The sequence below is a fragment of the Acanthisitta chloris genome, unplaced genomic scaffold (assembly GCF_000695815.1).
Source record: "Acanthisitta chloris isolate BGI_N310 unplaced genomic scaffold, ASM69581v1 scaffold5540, whole genome shotgun sequence".
Lineage (NCBI taxonomy): Eukaryota > Metazoa > Chordata > Aves > Passeriformes > Acanthisittidae > Acanthisitta > Acanthisitta chloris.
Genome location: NW_008652087.1, coordinates 36,586 through 55,054, shown reverse-complemented (window position 1 = coordinate 55,054; position 18,469 = coordinate 36,586). Strand labels below are relative to the sequence as shown.

Here is an 18,469-nt window from a genome sequence, read left to right as displayed (position 1 = left end):
ATATTAATAATATATTAACATGTATTAATATAATAATCAGCATAACTGTGTAAAAAAAGTTAATTATTTTGTGTCTAGTGCAGTGCCTGTATTTTCTAGTTATCCCTACCTCCAAATAGAAGCCTGATGGTAAAATATAACCATGGAATAATTGCAGATTTTATTTTTTTTTTCAGTGAAAAAGCAGATACTGTTCCTGGATATGATTTCTTGGTGAATTCAGTGTGGCCAGAAATCGTACGAGGTTTAGAAGAGAAATTGCCATCCCTGTTTAACCCTGGAAACCCAGATGTGTTTCATGAGGTAATTAATTTTGGTTTTTTCCATTTCTGACTTCTTTGGCACACACAAAAACTGAATGAGTTGGTGTTCTCTAGCTTTTTTCCCCTCTGCTGCTTTTGTGTGAATTCATGTTGTTGCATGGCTCTGAAGAGGAGGTTATCTCAGATCACTTGTTCTGATTTTCTGAGGAATTATTTCTCCCCTTAAGTTTGTCAGGAAAGTTCATACAGAAGTTAATTGAAGTCATTTAGTCATGTGAATTTGGCCTTAAGTATATGTTTTGGGAGTAGATAATTCTTTCTTAGTTGTAGAATTGCAACATAATTGAAGGTGGGAGTGAACGACCCCAGTGTTCGCCCAAGCCTAGGAATTCTGTGTAGCAAAGGCTGTCATGTTAATTAAATACCTGGGTTGCCACTTGTTCAGTGCTATGGGAAGGCTAAAAAACTTCTGCTTCACTTGCTTGATTTAGCTTTTGCTGCCTTACAGTGCTGCAGAGTATGTTGTGATTAGAAACACAAGTCAGCTAAAAGAAAGAAAAATACCTGGAGGCAGTGCCATCAGGTTTAGAACATAAAAGGAGTATTTTCTCTGGTATCACAACTAATTATGAAGCAAGTTTGCATTAAATAATGAATTTAAAAGACTTATCACTCTTGTGTTTTCTCCATTGGCACTACTGCTCTGCCTCTAAAAGTTCATCTTTTACTAATGGTACTTTATTAGTATGTCACAAATAGAAAATGTGAGCTTTCTGCTTTACCTCATGTCCTGTCTGCTTGTATTTAACCATGATTGCTGAAAAACTTGGATGGTTTTTCCTTGCAGCTTGACTTGTGATTAGTGTGAAACCTTTAGTTTTCAAGATGGAGATGGGACGCAGTGATAAATTGTCTGAAGGAAGGCGTAGCAAACAGGTCAGGACAGATGACTTAGGGAAATGTTGGCTTGCTGGTGGAGGTTTATAAGACATATGGTTCTTCCAGTGTTCATGCAAAACTGCTTTTACTAAATACTTACATTTTTTTCTTGGAATTTAAGATCTCTTTTGTACAGGGAGATTGAATAATTGAAGGCAGACTGGCATGACAGTGATTGTTTGCAGGGCTGGCTCTGAATAAGAAGCAAATTAAATGGATGTTGAAGAAGGTTGTGGTAGTGCCATGCAAATGATACTGTAGTGTGTTCCCCCTCTGCTGTGGTTTAACCCCAGGCAGTCACCAAACAGCATGCAGCCACTCACTCACTCCCCCACCAGTGGGATCAGGGAGAGAATCAGAAGGGTAAAAGCTAGAAAAACTCATGGGTTGAGATAGAGACAGTTTAATAGAGAAAGCAAAAGCTGCACACACAAGCAAAGCAAGGAATTCATTCATTGCTTCCCACGGGCAGGCTGGTGCCTTCTCCAGGAAAGAAGGGCTTCAGTACAGATAGAGAGTTGCTAGGCCAGATGTCCCCCCTTCCTCCTTCTTCCTCCCACTTTATATACTGAGCATGATGTCATATGATATGGAATATCCCTTTGGTCAGTTTGGGTCACCTGTCCCAGCTGTGTCTCCTCCCAATCTCCCATGCACCCCCAACTTCCTTGCCAGCCTGGCAGTACGGAAAACAATAAAGGCCTTGGCTCTGTGTAAGCACTGCTCAGCAATAACAAAAATATCTCTGCATTATCAACCCTGTGCCCTGGACAAATCCTAAACACAGCCCCATAATAGTCACTGTGAAGAAAGCTAGCTCCACTTCAGCCCAAACCAGCACACCCTCCCTCCTGAGAATCATAGAATTTAGGAGTTGGAATGAACCTTACAGATCATCTAGTCTCAAACCCCCTGCCATGGACAGGGACACCTTCTCACTAGATCAGGTTGCTCAAGGCTTCATCCAGCCTGGCCTTGAATTGTGAGCCTTTTGCTGCTCTGAGCTGCATGGTTTACAGAGGAATGTATTTTATCTTCAGAAAAGCTGGGTTTGCTTAAAAGCGTGTAATCTTGTATTACTCTGATATTGACCAATAATAGCATCATGTTTATTTGAAAACCAGCCAACTGTCCAAAATCCCCCCATAAAAACCCAACACCCACCCATGGCTTCTACGTAAAGCATGTAGAAAGTCTAAAGTATTTTCCAGGCTGCTTTTGACTACTTAAGTGACTTGGAGTCATTAAAATCATTAAAATATTTTACCTGAAAATCAATAGGAGTTGAAATGCCAAGTGTAAAAATGCTATTATACATGTCGAAAGACTAAAGTTTTGAATTAAGGGGGGGGGAAAGAACCTTTACAATTGTTTCTGCACTGTGGATGAGCCAAGTAATGCAGCACAGATTTTAGACAGTAATCTTTTTTCTTTGTTTTCTCAGTTGGTAGAAATGCAGAGTAGTCTTTTTTCAACAGGTGTGTTTGCATATGTATGTATGTGTAGGTTTAATGCTGAAAAGTTTGAATATGCAGTATTATCTGTTAGGAGGTATTTTAGATGTCGAGGAGAAAGGGGAATGGAAACACTTATTTTAAATCCTTTAAAATCAGACTGGTAGTGTTAAGTATGTGTGTCAAAATAACTATTTTTGCGAGGTTTTTGTGGGTTTTTAAAAATTGTTTCATGTTGATGTGTCCTCATTTCTGAGTCAGATTTGTAGATCTGCAGGTATTTGGAAAGAACACTTCTTTTATCCCTAAATACTCGTTTGAGATTAGGTTTAAGGTTCCTCTGTTTGAAAATAGCTCCACTGTGGTTCCTAATTTATCTTCTCTTAAACAACTGTGCAGTCAACAGTCCAATCCTAGAAGCTGAAATGGGAACTAATCTTGCAGTTAGTTCCTTCTCTTGGGTATAATCTTATCAATAACTAGATAGATGTCTCTTGAGTTGTCTTCTATTTTGAAAGTGAGAGGTTTTTTCAGAGTGCTTAGTTGATACCTCTGACTTCAGGTAGTAGAGCATTAACAGCTTGCTTGCTTGCTTTTATACAGTGCTGAGAAAGGAGGCCTGAAAGAGCACTGATCTGTGTCATTCATTCTGGATCTAACTCCGATACCTTTTATGGGTCCCTTGTGTTGCAACTACAGCCACCTTGGGAGAAAAGCAGTTACCTAAAAGCTTCTGTGTCCAGTTTTCAGAATACTGAAACTGCTATGTCACAAGAAAAACAGCAGAAAGTTACCAGCTTACGGAGATACACAATACAAAAGCATTGCCCATAGCAGTGCATGTCCTGTGGTCACAGGGGAGTTCGAGAGCAGAACCTGTAAGCAGCAACACAAGGGGCTTCTCCTGACAAGGTTTTAGTGCTTTTTGAGAGGCAAAATCACATCACTCACGTAAGTGCTCTGGGTTGTGGTAAAAGCCCTGCTGCTGCTCTTGCTGCTGCGCTTGCTGCAGTGAAGTCAGAACCACTGAGAGATTCAGTCAGGCTTATTTCAGTTACTTTGCAGTGCATTAATAGGAATGAATGATAGGGTTTATGGCTTTTTCCTTTTTTTTTTCTATTTAATAGAAAAAACTTGTGCAAAAGCCAAACATTTTCATTCCACAGAGGTAATTTTAACTGTAGGTGTATTTTGATTTTAGATTTATTTACATAAGCTTCTGCTAGCAAGGTCTGTTTTGTGCAAAATAGCACTTCTTGTACAATATTGCTTCTGGTTCTCACTCAAGTGTTTGGCTTTTTACTTTGTGAATGATTTCATTTATTATTTCATTATTTTCAGGGCATTAATATGTTACAGTACATTTGGGGATTAATGTAATTTCTTTTTCCTTGCAACCAACTTTGTAAATATCTTATTAGAAATATGCACTGGATGAAGTTAGTTTATCTGAAATTGTTTGAGGTTCTTCTGCAAATATTTGGTATTTGCAGAATTTTTTTAGGGAAACAGTCCTAGAAATTCTTATAATATAGGTCCTGTGTAAGAGAAGAAAATATCATGCTTCCATTCTCCCGTGTGTTTGGCTCTGTGGGCTGCTGAGTTTCGTTCCTGATAATTTCTGTTTGTTGTATACCTTTATCTCCTGTGTCTGACTCTCTTCTCAGTACTGTGCAGCACTGGCTGTGCTCAGAAACACTGATGCATCTCTCTGATCAGTTCTGCTTGTTTGGTGTGTTTGGACAGTTTTATGCTTTTTAGAAGTGCCCTGTGCTAGCTTTTCTTACCACTGAGCAACACCTACAAGTTAATTGGTTTGGTTTCACTGCAATCCAGGATTTTAGCCTTATGTGATTAGGTGATAGGGGCAGCCCACGCTGAACCTGGGGCTTCAGTGTAGCATGGTACAAGAGTTCTGTGGAATGGGTGGTGGCCTTCCTTGTGTGCTGGGACCCTGTGTGTGATCAGAATGCTCCTTCTCTTTCTGCAGAAGTACACTACGAGTATGGATTTCGTAAGAAAGTTTGAACGCCAGTGTGGTTCCCAGGCCAGTGTGAAACGGTTAAGGTCTCATCCCTCTTATCACAACTTTAACAACAAATGGAATTTGCCTGTGTATTTTCAAATAAGGTCAGTATGCATTTTTTTGTGTTCACTCTCTCAAAAATAGGGTTTAGTCACAGCAGGATGACCTGGCTTAAGGTCAGGTCTCCTCGTTGTTCAAAGTTTCACTTATCAGCAAATCAAAGTAGAAATTAAATTAAGAATTTAATTGCTATGTCAGGTAACTGTTGTACATGTGTTTCAACAATTTAGCAAAATCACAGCCAACTACTCTTCAATATGTACCATGTTACACTAAATTTGATATGCTACTCATAAGGCTCTCACAAACAGATCTAGATAAGTCTTCAATTCTTGTTTCAAATTCTTTTTCTCCAGTGTTCATGGAACTAAACTTATGTTGAAAGATGCTATTTGTGCGAATCCAGAGGAATGCTTACTATGATGCAAGAAGTCTTTATCCTTAGAAATAGAGAATTAAAGGACCTGACAGCTTGTAGCTTTCCAGATCTAGCCATGTTTCTGACATCCTTTTTGTCTCATAGGATGTGCTCTTTTAAAGTGCTGGGCCTTCCCCAAGATTGCCCTAATATTCCATGTACCTGTGGAGCTAAGTAATAACTTTTAGCCTACCCTTCCAGCAGGTCTGATGTACCTGTAGTATTACCTTTTATAGGCCTTGCAGCTAGAAAGGAGCAGAGAGACCCAAGAAAGCCTTGTTTGAATTGTAGTAATGCAAGAATTTTAATGAACAAAATAGAATGTGTATCTGTATTTTCAGAAAGTGTAGTGTACATGTCTGATTCCAGAGCTGGATAGCAAGCCGCCAGGCAGGCAAGAGGGCCATTGATAAAGTCTTTTGTGACCCGAGAGTGCCTCGTGTGATCTCTCTTGGTCCAAAGCAGAGGGAAGAGAAATTGATGTTTATTTTTGACCTGAATCACTTTAGTGGTCTTTTTTTATTGCATGATTCTATAACTGGCAATAACAGTACAATAGCCACATTTATACAGTTTCCTTAATCCAGGGTAAATCTATATTTTTGCTGAAAAATTCCACCCAGGAATTGGCGGTAGAGTTAATGTAAGTGACAGGATCATGGAGCTGGCAGCAGGGTCTTAATGTTTTGGTGGTTCCCCATGTTTTGTAGAACAGTAGTCACAGCATCTGATATCCTGGTTTGGTTTTTGCTTGCACATCTGTTCCTGCAGCTGTGCAGTGAACTGATGAGGAAAAAAAAACCAGGCTGACTCCAAGTCCAATCAATTTCTCCAAACCTCTCAACTGTACAAATATGCCTGCTGGCCCAATGGAAGGGGCAGGAGTATTCCCTACAGTAGTGGTGCTGAGTGCGCAAACTAAAAGTGTCCATGAAACTGTAGCTATTATGAGCCTTTTAACAGATACATATCACTAATAGATCTGTGCCTCTGCCCCTTGTGTTTGAAAGTGCAGCTTTTCTACTAAGAGACCACCAAACTTTGATGCTCTTGCTCATAAAATTGAAATGGAGCTCCAGCATATTCTTTCTGTTCAAAAATGTTTCCCATTAGGTACTTTGAGGTCTGATTGATTTAAAAAACTTTTTAAACAATCATTTTCCTGTAAGCCAAGATTACTGTAAATCTCAATCTTACACTGTTTCCAGAAATGGTTGGATAACAGCAGATGGTTCATCTTTCACCGTATTATTCCTTTATGTTGGAATAATCTGATAACGTTTGGAAGTGCCATGAATTCTTTAGTGCACAATTGTGAAAATAATGTGACACATTAATTATATATTTCAGGGAAGCTTTTTCTTTGATGTGTGTTAATATCCTTGGGAGTCACACAAGATTTTTATTGAGCTGTTATCTCACACTATGGCATTTATAGTTCAGATTGTTGGGGTTTTTTCTTTTTTTTCAATTGCAGAAATTACCCATAAAAATCAGCCATCACTAAAGCCTTTACAAATGATCCTTTGAGGAGCAAATGGATGTTGAGGCATTTCTTCTGTGGCAGTGGTGGCACAAGCAGCCTCAGTAACTCTTTCCTGTGCCATTCTTTCAGTTGTGTCAGTACAACTGATTGTGGAACGGTAGTGAACCTCAAATTAGGGAAATTTATTTTCCTATGTAGGAAACATTTGGCAAAAATTATGTCATTGTTAACAATGGTATCCCTGTGTCTGATGTGCGAGTGACAGTTAAGAGGCTTTAAGAGAAGCCCTAGGGGTTTGTAATTAGTAAGTTGGATAGAAAGGCTTACAGAGTTACTGAGGCACATAAAAGAAAAAAGGAGAAACCAATGACAGTAGAACTTTGTATAGGGGAGCTTAAAATGATAGCTTTGTTTCAGTGCCTGCAGGAAAAACCTGGTTAAAGAAGGATTTTCTGCAGCCCTTGGTTGACAATTTTTAGATGAGGGAAATGCTATGTTGTTTGTTCAACATGCATTAAATACAGAAAAGTATCAGAGGTTTTAATAATAACTTTTGCTTTTATAACTTAAAAATTGTAGAGGTGTGAATTTTTATTTTTTTTTCCTTTTTTGAAGGGTGATTTTTTTTTAAAAAGGGGGTCAAGGTATCCTGTGAGGAACTATTGATTTTTATTAGGTACAGAATTGTTTGCAGAACCTTATGCTGCTGTTCATTAACAAACATGCAGAAAGCTGGAGCCCCCAGTTTCACATGACATACCTGAAGGTCAGCTAAAGCAAGTATGAGACAATGTGTTCACTTCTAGTTTAAGAGCGGTAACAAAACAAAAAACCTCACTCCTCGAAAAAGCTGAGGGCTTGTCACTCTGAGCTATCATTTTGATAATGTTTGCAACCATGACTTCAATAATTTCCCAAAGTATAAGCTTTGAATGTGCCTGTAAAATGTCAGAGGTTCTCTTTCAAGCGTTGAAATGCTGGTGTGGGTTATATCCCAATTTAAGCTGGGCTAAAGGAGCCCCACGTTTAAAATCTGTGTGTGTGCATTGATAGCGCATTGAAATGATACTAAAGTAAGCACTGAAAAATGTTTAGGCATCAGTTTAAGCAACTGTTGAATTGTAATATTCAAAACTTTCCTGTCTCCCAGATTCAGAGAAATAGCAGGGGCCTTAGAAGAAGCACTTTCAGATACACTAGAGGAAGCACCAGGTAAACTTTTATTGCAAAAAATATTTTCTCTACTGTGAAGTGATGAGTGGTATAAGTAGCAGTGGTTATTGCCTGTCTGTTCGTGTTCAGTAATGTGCATCCTGTGGTTCACATGAGCTTTCTGATTAACTGATTAAACAGTACAATACCTGTTTATAAGGTGGCAATATGAGAGTACTGTTCAGTGGCCACTTTAATTACTATAAACACCCCTTTTGTCAGCAGTCATTAACATACTTATGGAACCATCCCCTGAGTGCAAGAGGCAACGAAATTAGCATTTGACATCCCCTAACTGGCAACCGAAAGGCTTTGCTGTGTCATTGGAGCTATTTCTCTTAATTGCTGTAGCACTATGTAGAGGCAAAAATGGCTCTCTGTTGGCAGTATTTAGGCTTACCTTGGTTTGTAGTCTTGGTGTCTGCTCCAAAAACATTACGTTGATTTATGAGCAGATGAGGAGCTATGAGCAAGAAGAGTTAGAGTGGAAGGGGAAACATGGTATATTCATTAGAAGTATATTGTAGTCAGAGAAACTCACTTTAGTTAACAGAGTAAATACTTACCAGCAAGGCATCTAAGAACCACATAAATATCTGTGTGTGTGTGTGTGTGTGTGTGTGTATACAGAAGAGAACAAGGAGAAAAAAATCTAATGGAGACAAAATGGATAGATGTTACCACTTTCACGCGTAGGCCTGGAACTTGCAGACACATCCCTTAGCTTTCTAATTGTATGCTATGAAATATTACTGTGTGAACTGCTTTAAAAGTCTTTGGTTTAAATATGGATATTCCTACTTTGTTTTAAATATTTATAGCAGATATATACCTCTGAGAGAAGCAGTAGTTTAGTGCTGATGGAGTATTATGCTATGGCTGGCAGGCATATCTGATATAACTTCTTCATAAGACAGCCATAAAATATCATGGAAATATTATCTCCTGAAGCGGATTATTTGGCCAAGCTGTTCCTGCCTTTGTCACAGGCATATTCTCATTTGTTGCTTTTGCCTGCATAGCTACAGCAAGACTTAGAATTTGAAATCTAAAGCATTGAGGAGCTAAAATTCTAAGAGTTTGTTTCAGACAATGCATAATTTATCTCTTTATGATTGTATCTCTTTGGAATACTTTTTTTTTTAAAAACCTCAGATAATGTGATTACACGGGTGTTACAGCTCAGGAACTTGATGTTTGTTGTCTGTTCCTAGCCGGCAGCTCATACTGTCTTTTGGCCACTCACATGGTCTGGATGAGCCTTCTGAAGTGCTGGTCAGATCAGATGTTTTTACCGTTATTAGCACACCGTCTCTGGAAACTCAGCCTGCAGATTTTGGCACGCTACTCTGTGTTTGTCACTGAGGTAAGAGAACACCATGTTTATGGTGTTGGTGGTTGGGTGTGTCCATCAGTAAGAGACCTCATGAAACTAAGTTGGTGACCTCCTTTTATTTAAGTGTTGGGGGGGGTTTCTAAACTTCACATTCTTTAACGCTTTCCACCAGTTGGTGAGTTTGGTTTATAAAAAGTATCCAGCAAAATACATGATTCACCAAAATATCAGTACTGCTGCAGTGTCACTGTCTGATGCTTGCCAAGGCTGTACTTCCATATATGCTTAATGCTGCTTCCACCACTGAAAGAAGTAGTCCTGGTTTTCTTCTGTTTGTGTAAGTGTTTACTTGTTGATACAGTGAAGGAGGTTGTGAAACTGAGCCAGGTGAAAAATAATGCTGCAAATAAAAATACAGATCAGTTGCTCAGTGTTGAGAATGTAAAACCAGAAGTTTCTTGATGCAGGAGAGATCATTTTGCTCTTCGACTCCGTACTCCCAGCCATACAAGTTTGCCCGTGTTTCTTGTGTCACAGAAAGACAGCACAATAGAGTAATTTGGATTTGAAGAGATTTCTGGAGGTCATCTGGTCCCGATTCCTGCTCAAAACAGGGCCAGCTTAGATGAGGTTGTGCAGAGCCTCTTCAAGTTGAATTTTGAGTATATGCAGAGATGGTGATTTTGCTCCTCTTTGAGAACTCTGACCTAATGACTGATCACTTTTTCCTCCTGTTTGATCTGAATTTCCCTCACTACAGTACATATCCGTGGCCTCTTACTCTCTCACTGTACCTCAAGCTAATAGCTGGTTCCATCTTCTCTATATATGCCCCTTAGGTAGTTGAAGACAGCAGTAAGGTCTTCCTTTATCATTTTTTTTTGTGACTCAGTGACTTAGTTCTGTCAGCTAAATTAGCTCATGAAAGGCATTGATAAGTACCAGAGTTAAAAGAGAGTAGTGGAGTGAAGCACGTGCCTGGCAGCAGAGAGCTTGATGAGGTGGGAGAAAGGAGTTCTTAGACAGTAGTGAGTGGATTCCACTGGATTTTGCATTTCAGCATACAAAAATTAAATGTGTTTCTGCGAAGCAGATAATGATCAAATTTTTGGTCTTGCACATACCTCCAGTGCAGCAGTGCAGTAGTTCTTTTGCACATCATACAGGTGAAAATTGCTGTAGGACTGGACTGCCCTCTACTATAGTGACAGATTTGCTCCAAATCATCCAACTTTGTAGTGCACAGAAATGTTTCTTATAAAAATACTGGGTTTTGCATAATTTAGGAATGCAAATATCCATTCAAAGTGTGGCATTCTACTGCTGAGAACTTACCAGTCCTTTTATATACTGTTTCAATTTGTCCAAGTTTAACTGCCTTCACTATTGCTATGGTTCACATTTCAGTTTGATGTTTCAGGTTTCTCTAAGGCCCATTTCCAGTGAGAATATGAAGGAAAGCAAAAAACCTGTGCCAGTAGGTAGAAAGGAACCTTCTGTAAGCCTCAGCCCTAGTGAAGACCAAGGGAATGGGTCTTCTCCAGAAAGTCAGCCATTGTCTTCTATATCTAGTACTCAGCTGGTGTATGTTGCTGCAGATCTGGACAAACTCCAGGATCAGGTTTGTGCTTGTGGCTTTCGTTACAAAAGAGTCTTCATTGATATTTGGCATCTTGTTAAGGGCATTAAAAATGTACCATGAAGTTATTTTTTAATCTTAAATGCTAAAACTCGGGCGGTCTGATATAGAAAATATCACCTCAAATAAATGGTTCAGTGCAAAGTTTCACTCTTGACAGTCATACCTTTGCTAGTTAAGTCTCTGTTGCAGCTTGGAGTGTGGTGCAGCATTCAGCTTTAATGTTAGGTTCTTTTTAAATGTTCACTGGTTTTAGTCTTCGAGGTTGAAAAAGCTTTTATCATTCTGATAAATTGATCCAGAATCATGAAAATAAGAGATGTATTAATTTTCTTCTAGTAGAGACAAATTCTCTGTATTTTTAGTCAATAATGATGAAATTTCTGTAATATGTGAACTTGTAAGTTGCAGGTGGATTTCATTAATTCTAAATTATTTCCTCTGGGAACAATAGCAAGGTAGAGGATTTAGTGTGTAGGCATAAATTCCTGTGCAGGATGTAGCTAAAGTAATTAACATGTTTATAACATGGGTATATAACTTTTGGGTTGTTGTTGGTTTGGGTTTTTTTCAGATTCCTGACATCTTGGACATGATTAAACCAAAGCTTGAAATGATTGGCTTCAAGAATGTTTCTTGTATTGCAGGTAAAGCTGAGAGGCTCTTTCCTCTTTCTTCCAAATTCCCTCTGCTAACCAAAGGAAATCAGCTTTTACACTGTTTTATTATTTACAGTGAGAATTTGAAAATAGGAGTGTGTTTATTACTTAGTGAAACTTCCTTTATGTTTAAATTGTTAAATAGAAGCTATCTCGGACAGACGTGTTGAGTCTGCAAAATGTTTAACAATGAAAATTGAGTGAGGCTGAAGTGCTCTTAGGATTCTTCTCCAGAAGGTGAGGACCTTATACTAGAAGATTCATATAATATATTTAAATTCCTACTTGTAAAAGAAATTGGGAAGAGGCAAGTAAAGAGTTTCCATTATCCAGGTGGTACTAAAATACTTTTCTAAAATGGTTGTTCTCTCTCAGGCCTGACAACTCTCTAACATGAGTCATCGAAGTATTGCAGTTAAATACCTAAACTTCAGAGGACAAAAGCAATGAAGTATTTTAGCCTCTTTTTTTGTGTTTTGGTTTAGGTTTGGGATGTTGGGTTTTTTTGTTGTCTGGTTTGTTTTTCATCTGATCATTCTTTATGTGAAATATGGAGTCTGATTTTAATTTAGCTTGACATGTAGCTGCATGAGTGAACTAGTCCATGTCTTCAAGTATAGCCAGAAGTTCTGCATCATAAATTCCACTTAAATCTCTAAGTCAGAATCATTGGTAGATGTCCAAGTCTATAGGAGCTTGTGCACATGCCCCACTCAGATGGTTTGTTGTCAGCTTTGAGTTGAGCATGTTCCGGCCATTCCATAGGGAATTTAGAGAGAAATAATTTCACAAGGACAGGTTCCCTGGAAGGTTGGAGCCTTTTGATTCAAGTCCCTTGCTTTACTGGTAGTACTGAAAAACGAGTGAACCTTGAGAATGTTGCTTTACCCCCTTTTTTGTTCCTTCCCTCCATCTGTGTTTCTGACTGAGGAATGGTTGGTGTTACTGGTGATGTTTTATACACGGCTGATGTGTATTCATTTAGTAAGCCTCTCCTGTATTTGACACCAGATGGTGAGTGAGATTGGGATGATGAGAGGGTTTGCATGATTTATGTTGTGACTGGGCAGGGTAGGTCAGTCTAAACTTTAGCATTTTTACTTCAATAGGAGCCTTGGAAGACTCAAAGGCTTCTCTGTCAGCCTGCATGCCTACCTTGAATAACAGGATTATCCAGGATCTCAGTGAGTCCTCCTTCACGTACCTGAAGAGTGCATTGGAAGTTCCAAGATTGTATAGGAGAACCAACAAGGTCAGTGCTGGCTGCAGATGAAAAAATAAATCTCAGAAAGGCCTTTGCTAAGATTGTTATGAGTTCTTCAGGCCTGGCCGTATCTGCTTGACAGTCAGGAGCCATTTTAAATACTTTGAGATAACTTAGGGATTTATTCTTTGCTTCACTGTGAAGGGAAAAACAAATATGGTCTTTTCAAAATTTAAGGTAGGGTGACAATGATGAGAGCACAGGCCTGAGACGGAAGAAAGGGCAAAGAGTAGAACTGTTGATGTGCAAAAGAAGAAGGATTAATGGGGATAAGTGTGTTCCCCTTATGTCACAGCATATACTGTAAGGTGCAGTGTTGTTGAGTGCCAGACTTCTTTTAGGAGACTGACACTTGTGCCTGCCATGTCAAAAAACTTCTTCCCAGTGAGCTAGATGCTTGACTTGATTTCAGAAGTATCTTGCACAGAAAGAACTAGATGAGAATGGCTAATCCCTGGAGAGATGAAGCACTCTGCAACCAAAACTAGCTGAGAAGAAGATACTGAGGGCATATTATCCCAAAAGCATTCTTCTGGAAAATGTGGTGAGGGAGCAGAGTGGTATAAGAACAGAAGGAACAACGTCTTCAGTTTAGTGAAGTATAATATGAAACAGTAGGTAGTTTAACAAAGATATGAGTCTGTTGTGGGTATTGAGTCTGTTCAGCTTTCTCTGGAAACAGCATGAGCAGAAAAAGCATTGAGGATCATACCTTGATAATGGGAGTGGCTGGCATATGCATCTCTCAGAAAGCTTTGGTCATTTTTAACCTTGTTCTGTATTATATCACACTGTATAACACTGCTGAATGATGGTGTCTTTCCTATGTATAGTGACCTCTTCATTGATTTGTCCGGAATGGAGGTTGTATCTTTTTCCTTAGGTGCAGGCTTAGCATTTTATATATGTGCTGGAATTTGGTGTTGATACTTTCAGTAAGTAAATTACTGGTTCTTTCTTCCCCACCTTCTGTCCCTGTCATCTACCAGGAGGTGCCAACTAAAGCTTCACCTTATGTTGACAGTGCTCTTAAGCCCTTCTACCGACTTCAGAACGAATACAAAGATACCTTGAAGCAGTCCATGGTTCATCAGTGGTTGGAAGGTGCTCTCTCTGAAAGCACACAAAGGTAAGAAAACCAAATAGAATAGTCTTCACTCTAATTAAAAACTCCAGTATCCATTGAATGGGCACAGGAAGAAACCAAAATGCTATGAATGAACTCAGGTGTAAAGAAAACAAGAATATACCATTCTTTTGGTGTGGTCTGTTTCTTCAGATTTATTCTGGTGTTGTGTATTAAGCATATGAAAAGCTGAGCAGGGAATGCAGAGACCTGCCTTCTGCTCAGATCTCTGCAAACTGTGACATCGTGGATAGGGCATTTAAAAATTGTTTAGCTCTAGTAATGCAACAGTGAACTAAAAATTTGCATTTTGTTTCAGAAATGATATAAGACCTTAACCTCCAGTTATTTTCAATGAACATGGTTGACACCACTCTAAGTAGCTGTTCTGTAGCTCCTTGGACCCAACCAGATATTGTGCCCCCCCCCCCAAAAAAAAAAAGCAGCTACTCACTTTCCATGTTAAAGTTGCCAAAACTGACTTAAGTTTTAGGTTAAACACAATGACAGTGGTTAAACACCAGTAAGATTGGCAGGTTAATTTGTTCATTCCTTAGAATTTTCTGTTGAATTCTGTTTTCATGACTTGCTGTTACTATTTTTATCAGTTTGTTTTAAAATGTCTTATCCTTACTGACAAGGGATGAGACAAGGAAAGTGAATTTATTAAATAGAGGAACATTGTAGTTTCTGTATTGAGAATACAGATACAAGTAATTAATTTCCTGCTGCGACAATATATTCTTGCATCCAAATGATAAAACTAGAAAAGAGCATAAACTGGTTAAAAATCACTGGGGGCTACTTAAAGCATATGCTTAAATGGCAGAAGAACTTGGCAGTATAGCAGAAGTGGGAAGTCACAAGTGAGTGGGACTAAGAAATACCAAGATATGAAAAGAGAACACGTTTGACTTTTATAGGAATATTTTTACTTTTCATAGAATGGTATCTTGAAACAGTTTCCATGGCAGTGGCAAGCACTTTTTCTTCAGTGATGATCCTTTAAAAAACCTTGCCTGCTTTCTGTTGTCTCCTTGTTTAAAAGTAAGCAACTTTTCAACTTCCTTAATTCTTGCATAGAATTTCATGGTTTTCATAGAGAAGCTCTTTGAAAGTTACAGGTTTTAGCAAATTGTAGAACACAGCTCTATCTGGTCACTTCTCCTATGGATCCTCTAATTTCCCACTGTTGCTCTATTTTCTCCTCTTAGCTATTCTTAACAACTCACTGTCCTGGGCATCTGCTGATTATTATGATATTATGCCCTTCCCATTTAGGCATGGGATTTCAGTCTTTTCAACTTCAGGGATTTCAGCTTCTGTTGATTAGTTAATATGTTTACTTTGTTTGATTCTATGCTTTCTTTAATGTGGATCCCAGTATGTGGGAAGTGGTGTTTTATTTCATCTCTGCCATTTCTTGTTCAGGATTAGTGTTCTGACCTTTCCTGCCAGCTTCCTGAGCCTCCTGCTTGAATCAGCTTCTTCATTTTAGAAATAGGCATTTCTGACTGGTGTGCGCACGGATGCTCTCATATACACTCCCATAAGTTGCCAAAAAATACATATTTTTTGGTCTCTCGGGCTGTTATTCTTATCCTGTTTGTAGCAGCAATTTTCCTCAGTGTTCTGTTGATTATAGAGGCTGACTTAGACTGCTTAAAATTGAGCACTTGCATTCCTTGGTCACAACTTTAGTACAAACAACTTGAGCAGGTCAAAAATGTTGTGGTGAGAAGGAGCCTTCAAGACTGAATAGTAATCTTCAGATTGACCTCTAGAACTAATGATGGAAGTACTGATGAATTGATAATGATGAAAACATAAGTAGCTTCCTTGCAAGGAAAACCATTCTTCCCAGCCTTGTTCAGCTGTTTTCTCAGGGCCAAGTGATGTACTGCTGTGTGCAAAGTAGGCCTTTCTGTGAAAGTGGAATTGTTTTCTTTCTCGTTATTCTTCCTTAATTTAGGTATTATGAAACTGTATCTGATGTGCTCAGTTCTGTTAAGAAAATGGAAGAGAGCCTAAAAAGGCTGAAGCAAGCCAGAAGAACTGCAACTTCAAACCCTGTTGGTACAAATGGGGGCATGAGTGATGATAACAAAATCCGACTGCAGCTGGCCCTAGACGTTGAGTATTTTAGAGAACAAGTAAGTTATGAGAAACAAGTGGGTTTTATTATTATTACTGGTTTTGGAAAGGAGTGAGATAGAAGAGGAAAGGAAAGCTTGCCTCTGGTTTTAGTCTTGAGAGCTTTGTTGGTGTCGGTTTGGGTTTTTGCTTTGTTTTTTCACATTGGTATAATGGAGGTGACTGGAGATACCACTTGAGCAATGCATGCTTTCCTGCCCTTTCTGAGACATGCAAACTTTGTATTTTTTAGCATTCAAAATTCATTTACTGTGTGGACAGGCCAGAGGGCATGGACTTTCCTTAGGTCTGATAGAAACTTCTTCATGGCACTGCTCCTGTTTGACTTCTCTCAGGGTGTTTCTAGCCTTGACTTGCTGTGTAGTCAAGGGTCTGTTCCCAGGAGCCGTGAAGACTAATGTGATTTGCTGTGCTGTGCAACAGCAAGTTCTTTTCAGTGCCAAATATGAAAGCTTAAAAAACAAAACACATCAAAGAAGAAAATATTCCAGGAAATGTGGGCAGTAGCTGCATCAAATTGTATAAGGACGCTGTTTTGTACTCATGTATTTCTGAAAACCATATATAGAAATAAACAAACTTCCAAGTGCAAATCCATATCATTAGTTGCCAAGCAGTAGTTGTCAGTCTTGTTTATGAGCAGATGCTGTTGATGCATTGTAACAGGTAGATTAAGTCTTCTTGTGTGTGAGCATATGCTTTTCTCAGATATGAGAGTTTATCATGAAGAAGATTTGGGTGGAAGTATGGAAATCTTACTAACAAGAACTATCATTAGTCAGTTTGCCTGGGGTTGAATTTTGTTCTTTTATTCCTATTATGTGCACAAACATCACTGCAGTGTGAATTTAAGCCAAACTGGGATAGATTATTCCTCATTGTTTAGGACATGTTTTGGTACATGTGAATATTACAAATAGTTCCAGCAGCAAACACCTTTTCAGAATCATGTCATTATGGTTCTAGTTAGATCCAGATTTTTCCTTTTCAGTGCACTATTCGTTTTCTCATGGCCATGTTTTTATAATTGTCGGAGCAGTAGATTTCCTGGCTAAGAAATTACTTGCAGCAACCTCTGTGTTTGTTGAGTTGTTTTCATCTCCCAGGAAGTTCAAGGCTAGAACCATAGGCTTTTGCAGCCTATTGAAATGCTTTCATCATCATGCTGCTGGCTCTTCTTGGATGGATTCATGTTTATCTTTAAAGTTTTGCCCAGAAATCTCATTTGGAGTTTGGAAAAAAAATAAATCAGTTGAGATCAATGCATTAAACCCAAATTACAGCCAAGTTTCTCCTTCTGACTGCTTCACTGGAAAACTTCCAACTGGCTTTAGTTACAAGTTGCCTAGAAGATGATGAAGTATTTCCCTGCAAGACACTACATTGACTGGAAAGTCTTAACTGAGCAAAGCTGGATATAAATTTTTTTAGAGTTTGCTCTATATGCATTTGTGGTTTTCTGCTGCACATTGATGCTGGACAAAACATCTGCTTCACTAAAGGTAGAATATAATTAGTGAGCTTTCGATGTTTTAAACAAGATTTAATGGTTTTTTTTCTGTGTCTTTTTAGATACGAAAGATGGGACTGGAAACAAGCAGTATAAAAAGCTTTTCAGCTCTGACAGAGCTGGTTCTAACTGCCAAGGATCAGGCTACAGCAGAACAATCCTAGATACTTTTGAAAGCATGTGATTGAAGATGAGCAATGGCCCTAAAAGGAAGAGAGAAGTTAACTCTTCCTTATTTTACCAAATAAGTATCAATTAAGTGCTTCCTAATGTGTCTCAAGCAACAAATCAGTGTATCTTCTGTCAAGATAGGCTCGTTTCACCAAGAGACTGAGAATTTACCATTGTTTTCCATTATATGGAAAGCAACCAAAAGTTCTAAAATTTCTACTATAGATAAAAGTAGAAGAAAATGTTTTTCTTATTTTTGTTGTACAACTTACGATGTAGAAGAATGAAATTATATGTTGAAAATACTATGTAATAAATTGTCTTCCTAACTTGTGATGTCCCTTATGTTTTTTAATCGAATGTATTCATTGATGGCTGTCAAAAACTTTCAAACTTTATTTAAACTCTTCTGGAATAAAGAAAGTGCTCACAGGAACAGGGTTCTGCTATTTCTCATTACTGATTTGCACTTTTCTGCTTTCTGTCATTGTGCGATATAGTTAGCTCCTCTTTGGGTTTTCAGTGTTTCCATTTTACTAATTTGTATTTTTCATGGACCATGTTGGTGAAAAGTGCTGCATGAAAAAAAAAGCTCAAAAAGCACTTTAAATTTCAAAAATAATTTCTAATGTAAGTATTTAACTTATGGGTGGTTACATTCAGACTGCCTGTTTTCCCTCAAACTAAATTCACTAGGCTGTATTTCTGGTTTGTGTTACATTGTCTGTTAGAACTCATCTGAATACATGTCG

The 18,469-nt window shown here is 38.5% G+C and overlaps 1 protein-coding gene across 1 annotated transcript; it reads left to right on the top strand.

The window, feature by feature from the left end:
• Positions 1-176: 176 nt before the first annotated feature.
• COG2 (component of oligomeric golgi complex 2) lies at positions 177-18,046 on the top strand (the record flags this gene model as incomplete). Its single annotated transcript, XM_009075813.1, has 10 exons — positions 177-303; positions 4,647-4,786; positions 7,797-7,858; positions 9,073-9,224; positions 10,615-10,815; positions 11,408-11,480; positions 12,602-12,744; positions 13,746-13,885; positions 15,855-16,035; positions 17,609-18,046. Coding segments are annotated over 10 exons (1,321 nt in total), but the record flags the coding sequence as incomplete, so codon positions are not given.
• Between the last annotated feature and the right edge of the window lie 423 nt (positions 18,047-18,469).